At 43.6% G+C, this 24574-nt stretch overlaps 1 protein-coding gene across 1 annotated transcript in view; it reads left to right on the forward strand.

Annotated features, from left to right (window-relative positions):
- LOC145399338 (uncharacterized) overlaps nt 1-23951 on the forward strand; it is a 31619-nt gene extending 7668 nt beyond the window's left edge. The window contains exons 4-18 of the mRNA XM_080271994.1: nt 3761-4030; nt 4209-4400; nt 4728-4836; nt 5063-5166; nt 5748-5831; nt 6106-6257; nt 7365-7501; nt 7680-7823; nt 8237-8377; nt 8609-8735; nt 9170-9248; nt 9393-9493; nt 9960-10074; nt 11897-12318; nt 23878-23951. Coding sequence (XP_080128120.1) covers nt 3761-4030; nt 4209-4400; nt 4728-4836; nt 5063-5166; nt 5748-5831; nt 6106-6257; nt 7365-7501; nt 7680-7823; nt 8237-8377; nt 8609-8735; nt 9170-9248; nt 9393-9493; nt 9960-10074; nt 11897-12318; nt 23878-23951 — 2251 coding nt within the window. The remainder of the gene's footprint in view (nt 1-3760; nt 4031-4208; nt 4401-4727; nt 4837-5062; nt 5167-5747; nt 5832-6105; nt 6258-7364; nt 7502-7679; nt 7824-8236; nt 8378-8608; nt 8736-9169; nt 9249-9392; nt 9494-9959; nt 10075-11896; nt 12319-23877) is intronic.
- Nucleotides 23952-24574: the final 623 nt, after the last annotated feature.

Raw genomic sequence — 24574 nt, forward strand, 5'->3', positions numbered from 1 at the left:
CTCTCTCTAACACGCTTAATATTAACTCTCTCTCTCTCTCTCTAACACGCTTAATATTAACTCTCTCTCTCTCTCTCTAACACGCTTAATATTAACTCTCTCTCTCTCTCTCTAACACGCTTAATATTAACTCTCTCTCTCTCTCTCTAACACGCTTAATATTAACTCTCTCTCTCTCTCTCTAACACGCTTAATATTAACTCTCTCTCTCTCTCTCTAATACGCTTAATATTAACTCTCTCTCTCTCTCTCTCTCTCTCTCTAACACGCTTAATATTAACTCTCTCTCTCTCTCTCTCTCTCTCTCTCTCTCTCTCTCTCTCTAACACGCTTAATATTAACTCTCTCTCTCTCTCTCTAATACGCTTAATATTAACTCTCTCTCTCTCTCTCTCTAATACGCTTAATATTAACTCTCTCTCTCTCTCTCTCTCTCTCTCTAATACGCTTAATATTAACTCTCTCTCTCTCTCTAACACGCTTAATATTAACTCTCTCTCTCTCTCTCTCTCTCTCTCTCTCTCTCTAATACGCTTAATATTAACTCTCTCTCTCTCTCTCTCTCTAATACGCTTAATATTAACTCTCTCTCTCTCTCTCTCTCTCTCTAATACGCTTAATATTAACTCTCTCTCTCTCTCTCTCTAATACGCTTAATATTAACTCTCTCTCTCTCTCTAACACGCTTAATATTAACTCTCTCTCTCTCTCTCTCTCTCTAATACGCTTAATATTAACTCTCTCTCTCTCTCTCTCTAATACGCTTAATATTAACTCTCTCTCTCTCTCTCTCTAATACGCTTAATATTAACTCTCTCTCTCTCTCTCTAATACGCTTAATATTAACTCTCTCTCTCTCTCTCTCTCTCTCTCTCTAATACGCTTAATATTAACTCTCTCTCTCTCTCTCTCTCTCTCTCTAACACGCTTAATATTAACTCTCTCTCTCTCTCTCTCTCTCTCTCTCTAACACGCTTAATATTAACTCTCTCTCTCTCTCTCTCTCTCTCTAACACGCTTAATATTAACTCTCTCTCTCTCTCTCTCTCTCTCTCTCTCTCTCTCTCTAACACGCTTAATATTAACTCTCTCTCTCTCTCTCTCTCTAACACGCTTAATATTAACTCTCTCTCTCTCTCTCTCTAACACGCTTAATATTAACTCTCTCTCTCTCTCTCTCTCTCTCTCTCTCTCTCTAATACGCTTAATATTAACTCTCTCTCTCTCTCTCTCTCTCTCTAATACGCTTAATATTAACTCTCTCTCTCTCTCTCTAATACGCTTAATATTAACTCTCTCTCTCTCTCTCTCTCTCTAATACGCTTAATATTAACTCTCTCTCTCTCTCTCTCTCTCTCTCTAATACGCTTAATATTAACTCTCTCTCTCTCTCTCTCTCTCTCTAACACGCTTAATATTAACTCTCTCTCTCTCTCTCTCTCTCTAACACGCTTAATATTAACTCTCTCTCTCTCTCTCTCTCTCTCTCTCTCTCTCTAACACGCTTAATATTAACTCTCTCTCTCTCTCTAACACGCTTAATATTAACTCTCTCTCTCTCTCTCTCTCTAACACGCTTAATATTAACTCTCTCTCTCTCTCTCTAACACGCTTAATATTAACTCTCTCTCTCTCTCTCTCTCTCTCTCTCTCTAACACGCTTAATATTAACTCTCTCTCTCTCTCTCTAACACGCTTAATATTAACTCTCTCTCTCTCTCTCTCTCTCTTTAACACGCTTAATATTAACTCTCTCTCTCTCTCTCTCTCTCTCTCTCTCTCTCTCTAACACGCTTAATATTAACTCTCTCTCTCTCTCTCTCTCTCTCTCTCTCTCTAACACGCTTAATATTAACTCTCTCTCTCTCTCTAACACGCTTAATATTAACTCTCTCTCTCTCTCTAACACGCTTAATATTAACTCTCTCTCTCTCTCTCTCTCTCTCTCTAACACGCTTAATATTAACTCTCTCTCTCTCTCTCTAACACGCTTAATATTAACTCTCTCTCTCTCTCTCTCTCTCTCTCTCTCTCTCTCTCTCTCTCTCTAATACTCTTAATATTAACTCTCTCTCTCTCTCTCTCTCTCTAACACGCTTAATATTAACTCTCTCTCTCTCTCTAACACGCTTAATATTAACTCTCTCTCTCTCTCTCTCTAACACGCTTAATATTAACTCTCTCTCTCTCTCTCTCTAACACGCTTAATATTAACTCTCTCTCTCTCTCTCTCTCTCTCTCTCTCTAACACGCTTAATATTAACTCTCTCTCTCTCTCTCTCTCTCTCTCTCTCTCTCTAACACGCTTAATATTAACTCTCTCTCTCTCTCTCTCTCTCTCTCTCTCTAATACGCTTAATATTAACTCTCTCTCTCTCTCTCTAACACGCTTAATATTAACTCTCTCTCTCTCTCTCTCTCTCTCTAACACGCTTAATATTAACTCTCTCTCTCTCTCTCTAACACGCTTAATATTAACTCTCTCTCTCTCTCTCTCTCTCTCTAACACGCTTAATATTAACTCACTCTCTCTCTCTCTCTCTCCGGGATAACCATACAGGAAAACGCACGCAAAATTCGCGAGTTGAGTGAGCGCGCTAGTCACGAAGAAGTGCAAGTAATAATTCTAACTTTATTCACCTGAGTCAAAGAAGCCGAGAGAGAGAGAGAGAGAGAGAGAGAGAGAGAGAGAGAGAGAGAGAGAGAGAGAGAGAGCATAGGAATTGCTACCCGGCATATACATCACACACACACACACACACACACAAAAGGCAAAACACTTGTGTCCTTGTTTCCCATTGAGTCATGTGCGTGTGTGTGTGTGTGTGTGTGTGTGTGTGTGTGTGTACATCTATACTACTTTCACCTTAATTTGGCCCAGATTTTCGTCCTTTTGCAGCTTATTTCACGTAGCTCAGTGGCAGAAAGACAATAGCACTTCTTCGTGACTAGCATCATACTCTACATCCTTTCCATTGCACTTCTTCGTGACTAGCATCATATTCTACATTCTTTCCATAGCACTTCTTCTTGACTAGCATTATATTCGACACCCTCCCCATAACACTTCTTCGTGACTAGCATCATATTCTACATCCTTCCCATAGCACTTCTTCGTGACTAGCATCATATTCTACATCCTTCCCATAGCACTTCTTCGTGACTAGCATCATATTCTGCATCCTTTCCACAGCACTTCTTCGTGACTAGCATCATATTCTACATCCTTTCCATAGCACTTCTTCGTGACTAGCATCATATTCTACATCCTTCCCATAGCACTTCTTCGTGACTAGCATCATATTCTGCATCCTTTCCATAGCACTTCTTCGTGACTAGCATCATATTCAGCATCCTTTCCATAGCACTTCTTCGTGACTAGCAGCATATTCTACATCCTTTCCATAGCACTTCTTCGTGACTAACATGTGCAACTCTATGTGCACCTGTCCACATGTACACCCGTGTGTACGTATTATGCTGTATGAGGATGTGCACCTGTACGTTTTATGTGTTGTTATGCTGACCCGGAACTAGAATGTACACACACACACACACACACACACACACACACACACACACACACACACACACACACACACAGAGGGAGAGAGAGAGAGAGAAAATTACCAGATAATACACACACACACACACACACACACACACACACGCACACACATTTTAATGACTACTGATCCACACCTAACCTACCTCACTACAGAAACCACTGCACCTAACGCCAGCCTGCCTACCCCCACAGAAGCAGGAGAACCAAGGACCTGAGGAAGACGTGTAGGCGTGTGAAGGGGCGTGAAGAAACGTTTGGGCGTGTGGAGAGGCCTGGAGAAACGTTTGAGCGTGTTGGAAGACAAGGAGAAACGTTTGGACGTGTGGAGAGGCGTAGAAAAACGTTAGGACGTGTGGAGAAGCCTGGAGAAACGTTTGGGCGTGTGGAGAAGCCTGGAGAACCGTTTGGACGTGTGGAGAAGCCTGGAGAAACGTTTGGACGTGTGGAGAAGCCTGGAGAAACGTTTGGGCGTGTCGGAAGACGCGGGGAAACGTTTGGGCAATTTGGAAGATCTAGGACGACGTGTGGGTGTTTTGGGAGCCTGCAGGGGGACGTGTGGGCGTGTGAGCGGCGTGGGAAGGAGTGGAAAGAGGCGTGAAGGTTCGAGGAAGATCTGGAAGGCGTGGAAGAAGGCGTGAAGGCGAGAGGAAGATCTGGAAGGCGTGGGAGAAGGCGTGGAGGCGCGAGGAAGATTGGGAAGACGTGGAAAGATACAAGACGTCAAGCTGGAGGGGAGTATGAACGCAGCCATGTTGGGGGGCCTGGTGGTGGGGGCGTCTGTCGCTGCTGCCACGCTTATTTGCACCGCCCTCTGCCTCGCCCTGTGGTGTAGGTGAGTCTGGGTGTGGTGTGTGGTGTGGGTGAGGTGTGGTGGGTGTGATGTGGTAAGGTGTGTGTGTGTGTGTGGTGTGGGTCGGAGGATGGGTTGGTTTATGTGGGTGTGGTTGTGGATGAGTGGCTGAGTTTGTGTGTGTGTGTGTGTGTGTGTGTGTGTGTGTGTGTGTGTGTGTGTGTGTGTGTGTGTGTACTCAAACATTAAGATCACCAACTTCACTTTCAACATCAATATAACCTCACACCATTCCCCAATCACAAGACCAATACCGTTCCGCCTCAGCCACCAAATAGCCACATCTACCTTCTACTTCCTCTCTACTAGGCGTCTACGGGGGGAAGGGGGGGAGCCGAGCCCAGCCACGTTCCTAGTCAGCAAGAGAAAATCACCCTACTCGTCACCTGAGCACCCTATGGCGTTCGTCTTACCCACTGTAAGTCTAAAAATATCCCCTATCTATCGTGTTTATCTATCCAGGATCTATCTACCCACAGTATCTATCTATCTACAATCAGTATCTACTATCTACTCTTTATCAGGACAGGGATAAGTTGATCTTAAAAATGTCTTACGTCTGTCTATCTTGTCTTTCGTCTTCCTATTATTTTCAATGTCTTACCTCTTCCTATCATCTTAACTATGTCTTATCGTCTTCTCAGATAAGCCATAGTGAAGCAGGGAGTGAGCCAATGACCCCTACCCCCACCCCCACCCCCACGCCCACCTGCACCGCCCTCACGCCCACGGGGGGCGAAAGGCCCAGGTGGGGGGAAGCAAGGCCCATCCTGTCCCCCAACACGCATCATACAGGTACGTGTGTGTGTGTGTGTGTGTGTGTGTGTGTGTGTGTGTGTGTGTGTGTGTGTGTGTGTGTGTGTGTGTGTGTGTGTGTGTGTGTGTGTGGGTCAGAGGAAGGGTTGGTGTGTGGGTATGGGTGTGGTTGTGGATGAGTAAGTTGTGTGTGTGTGTGTGTGTGTGTGTGTGTGTGTGTGTGTGTGTGTGTGTGTGTGTGTGTGTGTGTGTGTGTGTGCTTTAATAATCACGTGTCGTCGATACTCATTCATTTTTTCTTTCCACAGGTCGAGAGATGATGGCTGGAGGTCGAATGGTCAGCAGTGTTACCTCCCCTCCCAGCTACTCCCCAACTCACTCCCTTTCCTCCCCAACCCCCTCCTTCCCCTCCCCAACATACCCCATCTCCCCACCCCTAACCTCTCGCCCCAGGTCAGCCTCCCCACGTACCCTTCTCCCCAAAACAAACCCCAAGGCCTCTCCACGTACTCCCCCTCTCCTCCACTCCCCTCTCACCCCTCCTCCTCCCCTCTCCCTACCCTTGGGGGGGAGGGGGTGGACTACGGGGACACAGACAGCACCCATCACCCCAGCCACCCCACCTGGTCTTCTCCCCAGATCAATATTCCTGAGAAAGTGGGTATTTCTCTTCAAAGTTACTCTCTAAGATGTATGAACTGCATGGGTGTACTACTACTATTATTATTATTATTATTATTATTATTATCATAGTTGTTGTTGTCAGTCATCGTTATCGTTATTATTATTATCATTATCATCATATAATAGTAGTAGCTGTAGTAATAGTAGTAACCATCATCATCATCATCATCATCATCATCATCATCATCATCATCATCACCACCACCACCACCACCACCACCACACTTACCCCTCCTGCTTCTCTCAGGGGGATGCAAGGTCTAGAGGAGTTACGGGCAGCCTTGCAACACAGCTTCTTGACCCCTGACCCCTGCAGCCCTGACCCCGCCGAGGTGACCACCCCTGACTCCGTGGACAGCTGGACACCTGTATGGACACCTGCCTCTAGTGTTGGCTCAGGTGTGTTATTATTATTATTATTATTATTATTATTACATGGTAGGTGGGGTCGCTCACCATCCACTCACTCGATGTAGTGCTGCTCTCGGGTGTCTGCCCTTTCCTCTCCTCCATCCTTCTTTCCTTCCTTCCCCTTCTCTTTCTTTCCTTCATTCATTCTAATTCCTTCTGCCTGTGGGTGACTCTACACTGAGTGACAAGCCAAATGGTTTCCTGTACACCAGGAAACCATTTACTACGCTGGGTGGCAACCATACAACCAAATTATGGCGCCTGGTGGTTTAGTGGGTAATTACGGCGCTCCAATCAGATTGAGCCGGTGAAGGTTTATATCCAAGGGGTGGTTGGGGTTTACTGTTCATGTAATGCCACTCAGGGATGAGTGAGGCTGGTCACTCTCATCTTATATGTCAGAACCAACTTGCCTAGCCCCGGGCTCCTACGCTCCTCCTGGGACAACGTAGGATTAATGATGATGATGATGATTACTGATATTATTATTTTTGTTATCATTATTGTTATAATTATGATTGTTATTATTCTCTCTCTCTCTCTCTCTGAACCACTTCCAATGTTTCCCCAAAGCTAGGCAACCATCAATGAACAGTCAAGGTGCCCAAATCAATCCAACGTCCCAACAGACCGAAATAAGACCGTAAGTTAATCCAGGTATCATCTCACCTGTTCACGGGGGGGGCTCGGGGGGGCGGTATCCCCTTGTAAAGCCCCCCCTTCTCCATTTATCAGCATGAGTTATATGCTGACACACACACTTGCGTCCTCGTGGTGGAATTCGCATTACCTCCTTAACTCCTTTCCCTCTGCGATTTAGTCTGTATTTCTTTCACTTTAACTTGGTACAGATTTTCGTCTCTCTGTCCGTCTGTCTGTCTGTCTTTCGTTCCTTCATCTTAACTTGGCCCAGAGGACGACATGGACGAGGAGCAAGAGGAGAAACAGACGAAGAAGGATGATGATGATGATGATATTGATGGTAGTGATGATGATGAAGGCAGTGGTGGTATGATGATGATGATGACAATGTTGATTGCAATGATGATGATGATGATGATGATGATGATGACCAACACCCAATCCTTGTTGCAGGGGGTGGGTGCGGTCTGGGTGAGGTGCGGCTGCGGGTGCGGTACGCGGTAAGGGCGCGGCAACTATCACTACACCTGCACTCCGCACACCACCTACCTCTGCGCCTTGGACCACACCCGGTACACACGTATACCAAGGTAAGACGGAGCAGGAGGAGGAGGAGGAGGAGGAGGAGGAGGAGTGTGATGATGGTGATATTGATGATAAGAAGGAGGAAGAAGATGAGGAAGAGGTAGAGGAGGAGGAGGAGGAGGAGGAGGAGGAGGAGGAGGAGGATGGGTGAGGGAAGAATTACATACACTCTTCCTCCTTCAGGCAGTGCTGTTGCCAGAGAAGAGAATTCGCTTCACCACCAACTACGTGGCTGCCACTGACCTTGCTCTCTTCCACGCCACCTTCAACCACCACGCCCGCCCTGCACGCCTCTCCCACGCCACACTCAGGCTCTCCGTGTGTCAGGTGAGGCAGGAGAGAGGGGGTGGAGGAAGGTGCACATGGTGAGGAAGGGGGAAAGTGATTAACAGTGGGGAAGAATTGAGTCGTTGTATGTATGGTAAAGATGGTTTGATCTGACTGGGAAGATGTCTCTCTCTCTCTCTCTCTCCCCCCTTCTTTCCTTCCCTCCCCAACCCCCTCTGTTCCTCTTCCCTACCCCTACCCTCACCTCTCCGCCTCTCTTCCTTCCCTCATCCCTTACCCTCCTCTCCTCCTCTCTCCTCCCTTACCCTCCTCCTCTCTTTTTCTCTCCCCCTCCTCCTTTCTTCTCCCTCCCCTTCCTCGCCCCCCTCCCCCTCTCTCCCCTCTCCCTCTCCCCTTTCCCCTCCCCTCCTCCCTCCTCTCTCACCCTCTCTAACACCCCACCATCCACTCAGGTAACAGAGTGCGGGAAGAGGGTGGTGGTGGGATACGCCTCTCTCTCTCTGGCAGACCTGGGGATCAAACCCGGGATTGTACAGGACTTGGATACCGGACTGCTTAATCTACACCTTCAAGAGAGCGCCCCGGACCAGCAGGTGTGTGTGTGTGTGTGTGTGTGTGTGTGTGTGTGTGTGTGTGTGTGTGTGTGTGTGTGTGTGTGTGTGTGTGTGTACGTACTATTCTTATATCTATCTCAAAACTACCTATCTATCTATCTATCATCTCTTCAATAATTTTCACCATGCCTACCCTTGGATATAAACCCTACTTGATCGCCTAATCCTCTGACCACCCGGCTCCCTCATCTAATTAATCCATTCTTACAGGTGGGGACAGGTGGGCAATTAGAAGTGGGCCTGGCGTGGGACCGGACAACAAGCGATTTATCCATCAAGGTGTGTCGACTTTCGGACCTTCACATTCCACCACTTGCCCCCCAACTCAGCCAGACAGGTGAGAGAGAGAAAAAGAGAGAGAGAGAGAGAGAGGGAGAGAGAGAGTGTTTGTTTGTGTGTGTATGAGAGAGAGAGAGAGAGAGAGAGAGAGAGAGAGAGAGAGAGAGAGTTAATAATCAATTGGTCAATTAATCATGCAATCTATCTATCTATCTATCTATCAGTGCAACATGTAGCAATCAGTTAATCATTCAACATTCATTCAATCTATCTATCTTCATCCCATCAATCCGTCTCTCTATATATCTATCTACCTGTCTATCCACCTATCTGTCTATCGATCTATCTGTCCGTCCACCTGTCTATCTGTCTGTCTATCCATCTATCTATCTATATGTGTCTGCACCTATCTATCTATCTATCTATCTGTCTGTCCATCTATCTATCTATCTATCTATCTGTCCACCTATCTATCTATCTATCTATCAACAGCTCAAGTGTACGTGAAGGTAACAGTGTATCTCAACAACTCTATCCTCTGTTGGAGAAGGACCTCGCCAAAGGACCTAGACGAAGGAGCAACAGGAAGAGAAGGAGGAGAAGGAAGAGGAGGAGGAGAGGAAGAAGGAAAAGGAGGAGAAGAGGAAGAGGGAAGAGTGGAGGAAAAACAAGAAGAAGAAGAGGGAGAAGGTGATCGAGGACGAGAAAGAGTTGGAGGAGGACTTGAAGTGGAGGAAACGCTCAACCTCCATGTCCCCGAGTTGGACCTTGAGGCTACCCACCTCGTCCTCAGTGCCAGGCTTCGTACGAGACCGGGTGAGTAGGGAAAATGATCTTACGCAAATTCTTCCTGGATAAAATTGCGTAAGTGGTAGATGTTCGCAAGGAGTAAAAGTTCGCAAGGAGTATATTTTAGGATGGATGGGACTCACTTTGCGGGAAGTTACGTATTTTTTCCGTCTCTCTCTCTCTCTCTCTCTCTCTCTCTCTCTCTCTCTCACACACACACACACACACACACACACACACACACACACACACACACACACACACTTCCCCCTCTCTCCCTCTCTCTAACATGAACTTCTAGTGGTAGACCTCTAACCAGACTAGATTTTAGGCAAGGTGATGGTGATGATGATGACCGTGCTGGTGAAGATGATGATGGTGACGATGATGATGATGATAGTGATGAAAAGTTTGCAAGATGAAGGTAAAGTGTGGTGGGGTCTTGACTGTGATGATGATGATGATGATGATGATGATGCTAACCACTTTGCAGGGTGTGGTCGTCGTGTGGTGGGGTCGTGTGTGGTGGGTAGTGGTGGTTGTGTCGGTAGAGATGGACGTCAACATTGGCAGGATATGATAAGAGTTGCACCGGAAATGATCAAAAGGTAAAATACTTATCACCACCATCCACTCACCTGATGTAGTGTTGCCTGCTTCTTCCTTCACCTTTATCATTCTTTTTCTGTGTTTGTCCTCCACCCTTCCTATTTCTTACCATCATCCACTCACTTGATGTAGTGTTGCCTGTTTCTTCCTTCACCTTTATCATTCTTTTTCTGTGTTTGTCCTCCACCCTTCCTATTTCTTACCATCATCCACTCACTTGATATAGCGCAGCCTACTTCTTCCTTCACCTTCATCATTCTTTTTCTGTGTCTGCCCTCCTCTCTTCCTATTTCTCCCATCATCCACTCACCTGATATAGTTCTGTCTACTTCTTCCTTCACCTTTATCATTCATTTTCTGTCTGTCCTCGTCTCTTCCTATTTCTCCCATCTTTCCTGTCACTTTTTATTACTCTTCTTTCCTTTTCGGGAGGTTTTACATTGAGTGACAAGCCTAATGGTTTCCTGTAAGCCAAGAAACCATTTATAACGCTGGGTGGTAACCATATAACCAACACACACATGCTGCCTACGTGTCAACAAGTGGGTTGGCGGAGGGTTAGTGCCCCTCCCCGTCAAACAACTAACTCAAAGACAAACGGCCACCCCATACCGGATTATGGCGTCTGGCTATAGACAGATATACAGATTAGTTAGACATGGATTGTGGAAAGTATTAAGAATATTATGGAGTAGATGGGAAGCTGTTGAAGGCCATGAAGAGTATGTATGAGGGTGCCAAGGCTGCTGTGCGTTTGGATAGTGAACCGAGTGAATTTTTCTATCTTAATGTTGGATTGAAACAGGGATGTGTCATGCCCCCATGGTTGTTTAATCTGTACATGGATGGGGTTATAGACGAGATACAAGGTAGGGCAGTGGATGTTGGAGTGGCCCTAATGAGAGAGGGCAGTGTTTGGAAACTCCATGTACTGTTGTTTGTAGATGATACTGTGTTGTTGAGTGAAGACGAAGGGGAGCTGCAAGGCTTGGTGGATGAGCCTGGGAGAGTGTGTAAGAAACGGAATCTGAAGGTGAATGTAGGGAAGAGTAAAGTTATGGTCTTCGAGAGAAATGAAGTCAGTGAATGTACAGTGAGGCTGGATGGGGAGGAAATGGAAAATGTGAGTACGTTTAAGTACTTGGGTAGTGTGATGAGTATGGATGGAAGTTTACAAGGTGAAGTGCTTGAAAGGGTACAACAAGGAAGAAAGGTTGCTGGTTCCTTGAAAGCAGTGATAAGAAACAGGGAGGTGAGCATGGAAGTGAAAAAGTTACTACATGACAGTATTGTGATACCAACTCAAACGTATGGACGTGAAGCTTGGACGTTGTTGGAGGGACAGAAGTCAAGAGTGAGGGCAGTGGAAATGAGTTATCTGAAAGGAGCCTGTGGAGTCACATGGAGAGACAGACTGACAAATAAGGATGTAAAGGAATGTTGTGGTGTGGATGTGGATGTGATAGGAAGAGTTAAGAGAAATACAATGAGGTGGTTTGGCCAAGTGAAGAGGATGGAGAGCGAGAGACTGACAAGGAGAGAGTATGTAAGTGAGGTGGAAGGGGGAGAGGGAGGGGGAGACCGAAGATAAGATGGAGGAATGGAGCAGAGAGGTATATGAGAGAGGGAAGTTTAAGTTGATGGGAGGGCAGCGAAATGGCGGGGGACAGGGTGACATGGAGGCGATTTTTGTGGCCACCCCTTACGGGATTAAGGCCTCTGGCAATAGATAGATAGACAAGCAGATAGATAGACAGATAGATAGATAGAAGAAGAAAGTTAATATCCTCGTTTACTTATTGACTTACTTATTTTTCACAGGACGCACACCCTCTCAGCGCATCAACATTCAAATATTACTGACCCGCAAGCACACCCACCCATCCTGCAAGACTCCTACGACCTCTCGCCTTCCTACGACCACGATGGGGGTCGCCAGGGGTCGTTTGAACATCGGAGTCGTAACAGGAGCCCATACCACTCCCGTAACGACCATCCGGACGCTCCTGAACCGTACGAAAAACCGCCAGCATACGAATTCGTTGCGCGGAGCTCCAACGGTCACCCGCCAATGTATAGCGAGTACTTCCTGAACCGTCTCTGCTCAACCGGGATATCCACAGACCAACCATCCGGAATTAGGGACCTGCCTGACCAACCATCCGGAATCAGGGACCTGTCTAGCCCTCCATCCATCCATCCTGAGCCAACTGACCATCCAGGGGGGGATCTCAACCGTCCAAGTTCAAATTTAAACTATCCAACCGACTATTCGCCCAGCTCAGACCATCCCGACCATCCGACCCTCCCTTCATCACTTCCCCTCCATCGCCGTGAACAGCCGCCCTCATCACTACCGCTACCACAGCTACCACAACCACCACCACAACTACCACAGCCACCTCCACCATCACCACAGCTGCCGCCACAGCCCTCGCGACCCCCACCAGCTTTACCATCAAAATCACCACAAATGCAGCCACCACAAACACCACAATCACCACCACACACACCACAATCACCACCACATACACCACAGTCATCACCACAGCCACAGTCACCACCACACACACCATCACCATCACCACCACCACCACACACACCATCACCACCACAAAGCACCACCACCACCACAAACACGTCAACAGAGCCTTCGTAAATAGATTCAAATTTCCCGCCAAAACGAACTCCAACCCCCCAAAAAAAAATATATATATATATTGTACTTTTAAGGCCTTATTTATTGGTTACATATTTATTTTGAGTGAATAAATGAAATAATATATGAAAAATGAATATGTGAGATTTATTCCTATACGTAATCTAGACTTTTTTTTTTCTTGACTCCGTTTTCTATGACGTGGCGTAAAATTGCCATCTCTCCATCTTGAATGATAAGAACAACACACGAGCATCAGAATAAGCTGCTAGTCACGAAGAAGTGCCATGGAAAGGACGTAGAGCCTTTGTATTGTCTAATTCGGCCACTGAGCTACGTGAAATAAGCTGCAAAAGACGAAAATCGGTGACAAAGTGAAATGAGCATCAGAACAGGGCGCTAGTCACGAAGAAGTGCCATGGAGAGGACGTAGAGCCTTAGTATTGCCTTAGGCGGCCATTGAGCAACGTGAATTAAGCTGCAAAAGGACGAAAGCATTTGGCAAGTGACTGAAACAAACAGAGAAGGAGTTAGGTGAGCAAAATACAAATACACACACAACCACTTCATCCACTGATCTATCTAATGCCAGACGCCTTAATCCCGTACGGGGTGGCCACAAACAAATCGCCTCCACGTCGCCCTGTCCCCCGCCATTTCACTGCCCTGCTCCCAACTCACACCCCCCTCCCTCATATACCTCTATTCATCGTATTTTCATTATTTACAAGTGTCTATTTACCCCATCCTTGCTTTACTAGTCGCCTTCACGTGGTGGCACTGAAACTACTGGGCGGTGGAGCTGCCTGGTTATACACACGTCCCTCAACTCCCTCCTTATCCCCTAAAAGGACGATGGTGGACTGCAGGAGAGGAACTTCAGCCTGCAGTCCACTGGGTTCACGTTCACATGAGCCTATTGCTATTACTACTACTACTACTACTACTACTACGGCAATTTCTACTATTACCACTACTACTACTGCTGCTACAAATGATGATGATGATGATGAAGACGAAGAAATAGGGGGAAGAGGAGGGTACTGATGATGATGGTGAAGATGGAGGAGGAGGAGGAGGAGGAGGAGGAGGAATATTATTGTTGTTGTTAATGATGATGATAAGAATGAAACAGATGATAATAATAATAATAATAATAATAATAATAATAATAAATACGGTAATAATAATAATAATAATAATAATAATAAATACGGTAATAATAATAATAATAATAATAATAATAATAATAATAATAAATACGGTAATAATAATAATAATAATAATAATAATAATAAATACGGTAATAATAATAATAATAATAATAATAATAATAAACCCGCCACTGTCGTCCTTCCTTCATATTTTCTTAAACGGCTTCCTTAAGACACTGACATCCTTGAAAGACGTACACACAGGATCTTGTAGGACTAGCGTGTACACATAGACGTACATACATACATACATACATACATGCTTTCATTTATATACTATCTATCTATCTATTGCCAGACGCCTTCATCCCTTATACGGGGTGGCCAGAAACAAATCGCCTCCACGTCACCCTGTCCCCCGCCATTTCACTGCCCACACATACATCTATACATACATACACGCGTCTACTTATACACGCATACATACATACACGCGTCCGCTCATACACACATACACATATACACGCGTTCACTTATACACACACACATACACATGCATACATACACGCGTTCACTTATACACACATACACATACATACATACACGCGTTCACTTATACACACATACACATACATACATATACGCGTTCACTTATACACACATACACATACATACATACACGCGTTTATTTATACACACATACATACACGCGTTTATTTATACACACATACATACATACACGCGTTTATTTATACACACATACATACATACACGCGTTTATTTATACACACACACATACACATACATACATACACGCGTTCACTTATACACACATACATAGACATACATACATACACGCGTTTACTTTTACACACATACATATACACATAAACATACATGCATACACAATCATCATCATTATTATTATTATTATTATTATTATTATTATTATTATTATCATTCGTCTTTCTCCCTCGTTTTTTGTTGCTTCTCCGTCTTCTCTTCCTCCTCCTCCTCCTCTGATGATGATGATGATGATGATGAAGGTAAGAGGAAAAAATGGAGGTAGGAGGGAGAGAAGACGGAAGTGGAGGTAAGGAGGAGGAAGAGGAAAGAAGCAGGAAGAAGGAAGGAAAAGAGGAAATGAAGGAGATAGGAAGGAAGGAAGGAAGGATGAAACGAGGGGAGGAAGGAAGGAAGGAAGGGAGAAAGGGAGGAAGGAGGGGGAATGATGAGCGTACCTTAACACCTTTTCCATAGCGATTTATTTTGAGTAGATGTGTGTGTGTGTGTGTGAGAGAGAGAGAGAGAGAGAGAGAGAGAGAGAGAGAGAGTCATGGCCGACTGTCCGTCCTCTATACCAGGAAATGTAAACAAACCATATTCTCTCTCTCTCTCTCTCTCTTTCAAAATATTCACATACTTTGACCAAATCATCCACCTCTCCCTCTCTCTCTCTCTCTCTCTCTCTCTCTCTCTCTGTTAAATCATTTGTTTACTTATGATACATACACAAACAAACAAACATACATACACAGTAAGAAACATGCATAAACATACATACATACAGACACACATACATACATACACAGCAACAAACATACATGAATACATACATACATACATAGACACACACATACATAGCTAAAGACGTACATAAATACATACACGCACACAAACATACATACACAGCTAAAACGTACATACATACATACACACATGACTGTAAGCTATTATAACATTGAGAAAAAGGCAAGTTTACAAAATTAACTAAAATAATATGACAAGGATAGCATGTGTGTGTGTGTGTGTGTGTGTGTGTGTGTGTGTGTGTGTGAGAGAGAGAGAGAGAGAGAGAGAGAGAGAGAGAGGAGGAAAAAGGGAGAGGGAGGAGGATGAAGGGAGGGGGGAAGGGAGGAGGAAGAAGGGAAGAAGAAGGAGGAGGAGGAGGAGGAGGAGGAAATTTTGGTGGTGAGAATGGCAAGGGTGAGGGAAGGGGGGGAGGGAGAAATGGAGGTAGAGAGGGAGGAGGAAGAGGAAGAGAGATGGAGGGAGGGAGGGAGAGATGGAGGAAGGGAGGAGAAAGAGGGAGGGAGGGAGGGAAGGGGGAGGAAGATGGAGGGAGGGAGGAATGAGGAAGAGGGAGGAAGGGAGACAGGGAGGAAGAAGAGGGAGGGAGAAATGGGGGGAGGGAGGAGGGGGAGAGAGACATGGCTAGACAGATAGATAGATGGGTGGATAGATAGACTGACAGAAGGGTAGGTAGGTAGGTAGGTAGGCAGACTGATGAATAGAGAGAGAGAGAGAGAGAGAGAGAGAGAGGTCACTGTCATATACCACCTAGCCTTTTACCCCTTCCCTTCCCTCCCCCCTCCCCCCCTCCACTCCTAACCCTCTCTTCCTTCTTCCCCCTCCCTTCCCTCCCTCCCCCTCCTTCTCATCTCTCCCCTCCCCTCCCCCTCCCCTCCCCTCCCTCCCTCCTCCCCATAATCCCGAACACATGATTTCTTCCTTAACTTGTCCCCCCCCTCTCTCTCTCTCTCTCTCTCTCTCTCTCTCTCTCTCTCTCGTGTGTGTGTGTGTGTGTGTGTGTGTGTGTGTAAAGGGCTGATCGATTGGCACAGATAGATATAAATAGATAAATAGAGAAAATACATATATAGATAGATAGATAGATAGACAGATAGATAGATAGATAGATAGACAGACAGACACAGATAGATGCATTGATAGACTGATAAAGACGGATTGATAAATAGATAGATAGATAGATAGATATATAGATAGACTGAACGACAGACAGATAGATAGAAAGATAGATGGAGAGACAGACAGACAGACAGGTAGATAGAAAAATATGCAACCTTCATCATTAGGAAGACAGAGATGCATCTATCGATCTCGAACGATAGATATATTGAAAGACTGAAACAACTAGATAGATAGATAGATAGATAGATTTACTGTCGCCTCTCTCTTCCTCCTCCTCTCTCCCTTCCTCTCCTCCCCTCCCTCTTCCCTATCCTCCTCCTCCTCTCTCCCTTCTCCTCCCTCTCTCCCTTTCCATGCTCCCTCCCTTCCCTCTCCTCTCTCCCTCTCCCCCCCTCCCTCTCTCCAATCTCTTTCCCTCCCCTCCATCCCTCCCCTCCCCTCCCTCGCTTACACCCGCGCACACACAATCGGTCTGGTCAGTGTGGTACGGGCGGCCGTGTGTGCTCGACGTGTGTGCGTGTGTGTGCATGTGGATGTGTGTGTACCTCTGACGTCCACACAGACACACACGCTGATCCACCTCGCTAGTCACCCTAATTAGTGTGTTTGGCGAGGCTAAATCGCTCTTTAGTGTGCGTTAAGTAAGTCATATTGCGTTCGTATGATATAATTCGTGGCTAAGTCGCTCATTGGATGGATATGAGTGCTTTTTCGTGTTTTCCTTCGTCAGATATATAATAACTCGTAGATAAGTCACTTACTGAAAGGAAATAAGTGCTTTTTCGTGCTTTCATTCGTAAGATGTAAAATAATTCGTGGCTAAGTGGCTTACAGGATGGAAATGAGTGATTATTTCGTAAGATATATAATAATTCGTGGCTAAGTCGCTTCTGGAATGGAAATGAGTTCTTTTTTTCGTTAATATCTATCTATCTATCTATCTATCTATATATATATATATATATATATATAATTCGTAGCTAAGTCGCTTACTGAGAGGAAATGAGTATATTTTCGTAATCTGTGTTCGGCTAGTGAGATCTGGGGAATAATAATAATAATAATAATAATAATAATAATAATAATAATTTTAATAATGATACTACTACTACTGCTACTACTACTAATAATAATAGTAATAATAATAATAATAATTTCTGGCCACTGAATAAAAATTATATAATTAATTTCGTTAAGATGCATTGACAAAAAAAAGTACAGATCCAAAAATTGAAGAAAGGTTAATAGATAAAGGAAAAGATTAATAGATCCAAAAAATGAAAAAAGTTAAGATCCAAAAAATGAAAAACAAGACTAACAGATCCAAAAAATGAAAAATAGATCCAAAAAATGAAAAATAGATCCAAAAATGAAAAATAGATCCAAAAATGAAAAATAGATCCAAAAATGAATAATAGATCAAAAAATGAATAATAGATCAAAAATGAAAAATAGATCAAAAAATGAAAAATAGATCCAAAAATGAAAAATAGATCCAAAAATGAATAATAGATCAAAAATGAAAAATAGATCAAAAAATGAAAAATAGATCCAAAAATGAAAAATAGATCCAAAAATGAATAATAGATCAAAAATGAAAAATAGATCAAAAATGAAAAATAGATCCAAAAATGAATAGATCCAAAAATGAAATAGATCCAAAAATGAAAAATAGATCAAAAAATGAAATAGATCCAAAAAATGAAAAATAGATCAAAAAAGAAAAATAGATCCAAAATGAATAGATCCAAAAATGAATAGATCCAAAAATGAAAAATAGATCCAAAAATGAAAAAATTAAAACAGATCCAAAAAATTAAAAATTAAGATCCAAAAAATGAAAAATATAATACATCCAAAAAATGAAAAAAATAATACATCCAAAAAATGAAAAAATAATACATCCAAAAAATGAAAAAAATAATACATCAAAAAATGAAAAAAATAATACATCAAAAAATGAAAAAAATAATACATCAAAAAATGAAAAAAATAATACATCAAAAAATGAAAAAAATAATACATCCAAAAAATGAAAAAAATAATACATCCAAAAAATGAAAAAAATAATACATCCAAAAAATGAAAAAAATAATACATCCAAAAAATGAAAAAATAATACATCCAAAAAATGAAAAAAATAATACATCCAAAAAATGAAAAAAATAATACATCAAAAAATGAAAAAAATAATACATCAAAAAATGAAAAAAATAATACATCCAAAAAATGAAAAAAATAATACATCCAAAAAATGAAAAAAATAATACATCCAAAAAATGAAAAAAATAATACATCCAAAAAATGAAAAAATAATACATCCAAAAAATGAAAAAAATAATACATCCAAAAAATGAAAAAAATAATACATCCAAAAAATGAAAAAAATAATACATCCAACAATGAGAAAAAATAACATTGAAAAAATTAAAAAATGGATCCAAAAAATGAAAAAAAAATAAGACAAGATCCAAAAAATGAAGAAAGAGATTCAAAAAATGAAAAAATAGATCTAAAAAATGAACAAAATAACATATACATCCAAAAAAAGATGAAAAAATAATATATACATCCAAAAAAATATGAAAAAATAATATATACATCCAAAAAAATATGAAAAAATAATTAATACAAATGTAAAACTTGATATAAATATAAAAAAACTGAAAAATGTTCATACAATTCCAAAAACTTTAAAATTTCATGTATTAACTGAAAGAGGGGGAGAGGTACGCTGGGGGGAGGGCAGCGAAATGGCGTTGGACAGAGTGACATGGAGGCGATTTGTTTGTGGCCACCCCTAACGGGATTAAGGCGTCTGGCAATAGATAGAAGGCATTGTAGACGAATTATTATTATTATTATTTTACTGAGGATATATTACAGGAAGGATGCAGACTCTGGAGAGAGAGAGAGAGAGAGAGAGAGAGAGAGAGAGACAGAGAGAGAGAGAGAGAGAGAGAGAGAGAGAGAGGCGTGACACGGAAGGGCTGGTCAACTTCCTCTTAAGTGAACTATATTAGGAAGAGACCTTGATGAACAGCGAGGCAGGGATGTAAGGAGGGAGGAAGAGATGGCGGGAGGGAGACACGCTCGCCTTGGAGGGAGGAGACAGACTGAGGGAGGGAGGGAGGGAGGAGATAGACGGAGGGAGGGAGGAGAGAGAGACACAGATAACCATAGATGTAGAGATAGACAGATAAAGAGGTATTTATATATATCTACCTATGAATCAATCTATCTATGGATAAACAGATATATATCCTGTATACACACACACACACACACACACACACACACACACACACACACACACACACACACACACACACACACACACACACACACACACACACACACACACACACACACACACATGTGACAGTCCGGTAGATATAATTATACAGTATACATATATTACTCAAAGTCAAATGGCCACCCCTTACGGGATTATGCGCCTGGCAATAGATAGATAGATAGACATATGTATATACATGGACAGAGAGAGAGAGAGAGAGAGAGAGAAAGAGAGGGGGGGAGGGAATCTGTTTGTAGCTAATGTTGGTGAATGAAAATAAACTAACTTGAATACTGGTGATCTCTGAAGGCGTCTACTACAACTACCACCATCGCTACAGGGACCAGAACCACCACAATCAGTCCTACTACCACAATCGGGCCACAACTACCACAATCGGCGCCTCTAGCACCACAACCACCACTATCGGACCCCCTACCACCACAACTACCATCATCCCGGCCCCTACTACCACCACACCCACCTCCCCAGCCCCCCAAGCAACCACAACCACCACCACAACTACCTCAACTACCACCATCACCACCAATCTATCACTATCACCAATGTAAACAAACCAAGATATAGAAAACGGAGAATTTATTGAAAGCGGGAAATTTTGGAGATTTTAAGGGAAACTAAAAGAGATTGTAAACTTGAGAGAGAGCGAGAGGAATTCTGAATATGCGCGTGTGGGTGGTGGTGATGGTGGTGGTGGTGGTGATGGCGGTGGTGGTGGGGATGGGGGAGGGGGAAGGGGGCAGGAGGAGGGGGGGAAGGAGAGGCAGCCCAAGCGATAAGCGAGCACACAGACGCAGACACAACAGGAAGAAATTTGTAAGTATTATCTCACCCTCTCTCTCTCTCTCTCTCTGGAAAAAATATGTAACTAACTTTTTTCATCTCTCTCTCTCTCTCAGGAAGAAATATGTACGGTAAGAACTCTCTCTCTCTCTCTCTCTCTCTCTCAGGAAGAAATATGTACGGTAAGAACTCTCTCTCTCTCTCTCTCTCTCTCTCTCTCTCTCTCAGGAAGAAATATGTACGGTAAGAACTTTCTCTCTCTCTCTCTCTCTCTCAGGAAGAAATGTGTATGGTAAGAACTTTCTCTCTCTCTCTCTCTCTCTCTCAGGAAGAAATGTGTATGGTAAGAACTTTCTCTCTCTCTCTCTCTCTCTCTCTCTCTCTCTCTCTCTCTCTCTTTCTCTCTCTCAGGAAGAAATGTGTATGGTAAGAACTTTCTCTCTCTCTCTCTCTCTCTCTCTCTCTCTCTTTCTCTCTCTCAGGAAGAAATGTGTATGGTAAGAACTCTCTCTCTCTCTCTCTCTCTCTCTCAGGAAGAAATGTGTATGGTAAGAACTTTCTCTCTCTCTCTCTCTCTCTCTCTCTCTCTTTCTCTCTCTCAGGAAGAAATGTGTATGGTAAGAACTCTCTCTCTCTCTCTCTCTCTCTCTCTCTCTCTCTCAGGAAGAAATGTGTATGGTAAGAACTTTCTCTCTCTCTCTCTCTCTCTCTCTCTCTCTCTCTCTCTCTCTCTCTCTCTCAGGAAGAAATCTGTATGGTAAGAACTTTCTCTCTCTCTCTCTCTCTCTCTCTCTCTCTCTCTCTCTCGAATGCTGTTATACCAATAGATTAACACTAGAATATGCTGCTAGTCACGAAGAAGTGCTATGGAAAGGATGTAGAATATGAAACTAGTCACGAAGAAGTGCTATGGAAAGGATGTAGAATATGATGCTAGTCACGAAGAAGTGCTATGGAAAGGATGTAGAATATGAAACTAGTCACGAAGAAGTGCTATGGAAAGGATGTAGAATATGATGCTAGTCACGAAGAAGTGCTATGGAAAGGATGTAGAATATGATGCTAGTCACGAAGAAGTGCTATGGAAAGGATGTAGAATATGATGCTAGTCACGAAGAAGTGCTATGGGAAGGATGTAGAATATGAAGCTAGTCACGAAGAGGTGCTATGGGAAGGATGTAGAATATGAAGCTAGTCACGAAGAAGTGCTATGGGAAGGATGTAGAATATGAAGCTAGTCACGAAGAGGTGCTATGGGAAGGATGTAGAGCCGTAGTATTGTCTTTTTCTGCCACTGAGCTACGTGAAATAAGCTGCAAAAGTACGAAAATCTGGACCAAGTTAAGGTGAAAGGAGTATAGGATATGATGTTATGGCCTCTCCCTAACACCTGTTCCTTAGCGATTTATTTTTGGATACGGCTGGTTAATAACCTTTTGTACGTTATTTATGCAGAGTATGGCGATATTGGAAGGATTTATGTAACACAAGAGGACAGTAAGGTGTAATGAGCAAAATCAGTCGCTTAGGAAAAGGTGTTAGGGAGCTTAATGCAGAGTGTGGTGATATTGGAAGGATTTATGTAACACAGAAAGGACAGTAAGGTGTAATAAGCAAAATAAATCGCTTAGGAAAAGGTGTTAGGGAGCTTTATGCAGAGTATGGTGATATTGGAAGGATTTATGTAACACAGAAGAGGACAGTAAGGTGTAATAAGCAAAATAAATCGCTTAGGAAAAGGTGTTAGGGAGCTTAATGCAGAGTGTGGTGATATTGGAAGGATTTATGTAACACAGAAAGGACAGTAAGGTGTAATAAGCAAAATAAATCGCTTAGGAAAAGGTGTTAGGGAGCTTAATGCAGAGTGTGGTGATATTGGAAGGATTTATGTAACACAGAAGAGGACAGTAAGGTGTAATAAGCAAAATAAATCGCTTAGGAAAAGGTGTTAGGGAGCTTTATGCAGAGTATGGCGATATTGGAAGGATTTATGTAACACTGAAGAGGACAGTAAGGTGTAATAAACAAATTAAATCGCTTAGGAAAAGGTGTTAGGGAGCTTTATGCAGAGTATGGCGATATTGGAAGGATTTGTAACACTGAAGAGGACAGTCAGGCGTAATAAACAAATTAAATCGCTTAGGAAAAGGTGTTAGGGAGCTTTATGCAGAGTATGGCGATATTGGAAGGATTTATGTAACACTGAAGAGGAAGGCAAGATGTGATAAGCAAAATAAATCGCTTAGGAAAAGGTGTTAGGGAGCTTAATTAGGTAACGTGTATTTCCTGCGTGTAAGGTAGGACAGGTGTGCGTGGGGTTACACACACGCACACGTGCACAGACGGGCACACATACACAGTACACATACATACACACACACATGCACAATTGCACATACACAATTACTCATTAACTCATTCACACACACACACACACACACGCACACACACACACACACACACACAAACACACACACAGAAATATGCAAACACATACACACACATACATGCACACTCAGTCTCATTCATCCACACACACACACACACACACACACACACACACACACACACTACGGCTCTACATCCTTTCCATAGCACTTCTTCGTGACTATGCTGATTTAACGATCGCTACAATAAGATGCAAGAGCTGTTTCGACCGTGAGAGGGTTAACGAAAGGAAGGCAGCGTGATGGTGTGTGGTTATTGAGAGTTGAGTGTGTGTGTGTGTGTGTGTGTGTGTGTGTGTGTGTGTGTGTTTTCGGGAAGCTATGTATGTGTGTGTCTGTGTACGGGAGAGACAAAATGTGTGTGTGTGTGTGTGTGTGTGTGTGTGTGTGTGTGTGTGTGTGTGTGAAGGGGTGTAAGTGTACCGGAGTGTGATTGTGTTCGGTGTAGAGGAGAAAGGGGGAGGGGAGGGGAGGGGAGGGGAAGAAGGAGGGAGGGAGGGAGGGAGAGAGAGAGAGAGAGAGAGAGAGAGAGAGAGAGAGAGAGAGAGAGAGAGAAGAGGAGGGGAAGGTAGAAGAAGAAATGGGAGAGAGAAAGAGGGGGTGAGGGGAGAGATGGAGGAGGGAAAAGAGGAGGAAGAGGACAGGATTCTCTGTCTCTCTCTCTTACTTACTTTTATACATATCTATCTCTGTACATAAACTGATAACCCGTTCCCTATGCCCGACAGTCCCCTTATACCACACGCCATCCCCTGTCACTACTTGGGCACTAGTACCCACCGTCCATATTGAATACCTGTAGAAATTAATAGGGTGGAAGACGGGCCGAAAATGTTAAAAAATACAAGGAAGAAATATCACTATGTGGTTAAAATCTCTCTCTCTCTCTCTCCATTCCTCTCCTCTTCCTCCTCCCTCACATTCCTCTTTCCTTTCTCTCCCCCTTCCCCTCCCTTCAAAATTCCTCCCCTCCTTCCCTCAACCCTCCCCTCCCCCATCCTCTCCCTCTCTCCCCCTCCCCTCCTCCTAACTCCTCCTCTTCCCTCTCCCTAACACCCCCTCCCTTTCCTCCCCCTACCTTTCCTCCCTCTCCCTCTCCTCTCTCTTCCTCCTCCCTCTCCCTCTCCCTCTCTTCCTCCTCCTCCTTCGCTTTTCTCTCTCCAGTCCCTACCACCCTTCCCCCCCTCTCTCCCTCCCTTCTCCAACACCCCCTCGTTCTCCCCTTTCTCTCCCCCCCTCCCCCCTCTCGTTCCTCCTCTTCCTCCATCTGTCTCCCCCATCTTTCCTCCCTCCCCCTCCCCCTCCCCCTCCCCCTCCCCACATCTTGACATCTACTTAAGGGGGGGAGGGGGGAGTTCTTGATCTGCCCACCATCACCACCACCACCATCATCATCATCATCATCATCATCACCACCATCATCAT

Source organism: Coenobita brevimanus, chromosome 48 (assembly GCF_032717465.1).
Source record: "Coenobita brevimanus isolate Jiangsu-jjx chromosome 48, ASM3271746v2, whole genome shotgun sequence".
Taxonomy (NCBI): Eukaryota; Metazoa; Arthropoda; class Malacostraca; order Decapoda; family Coenobitidae; genus Coenobita; species Coenobita brevimanus.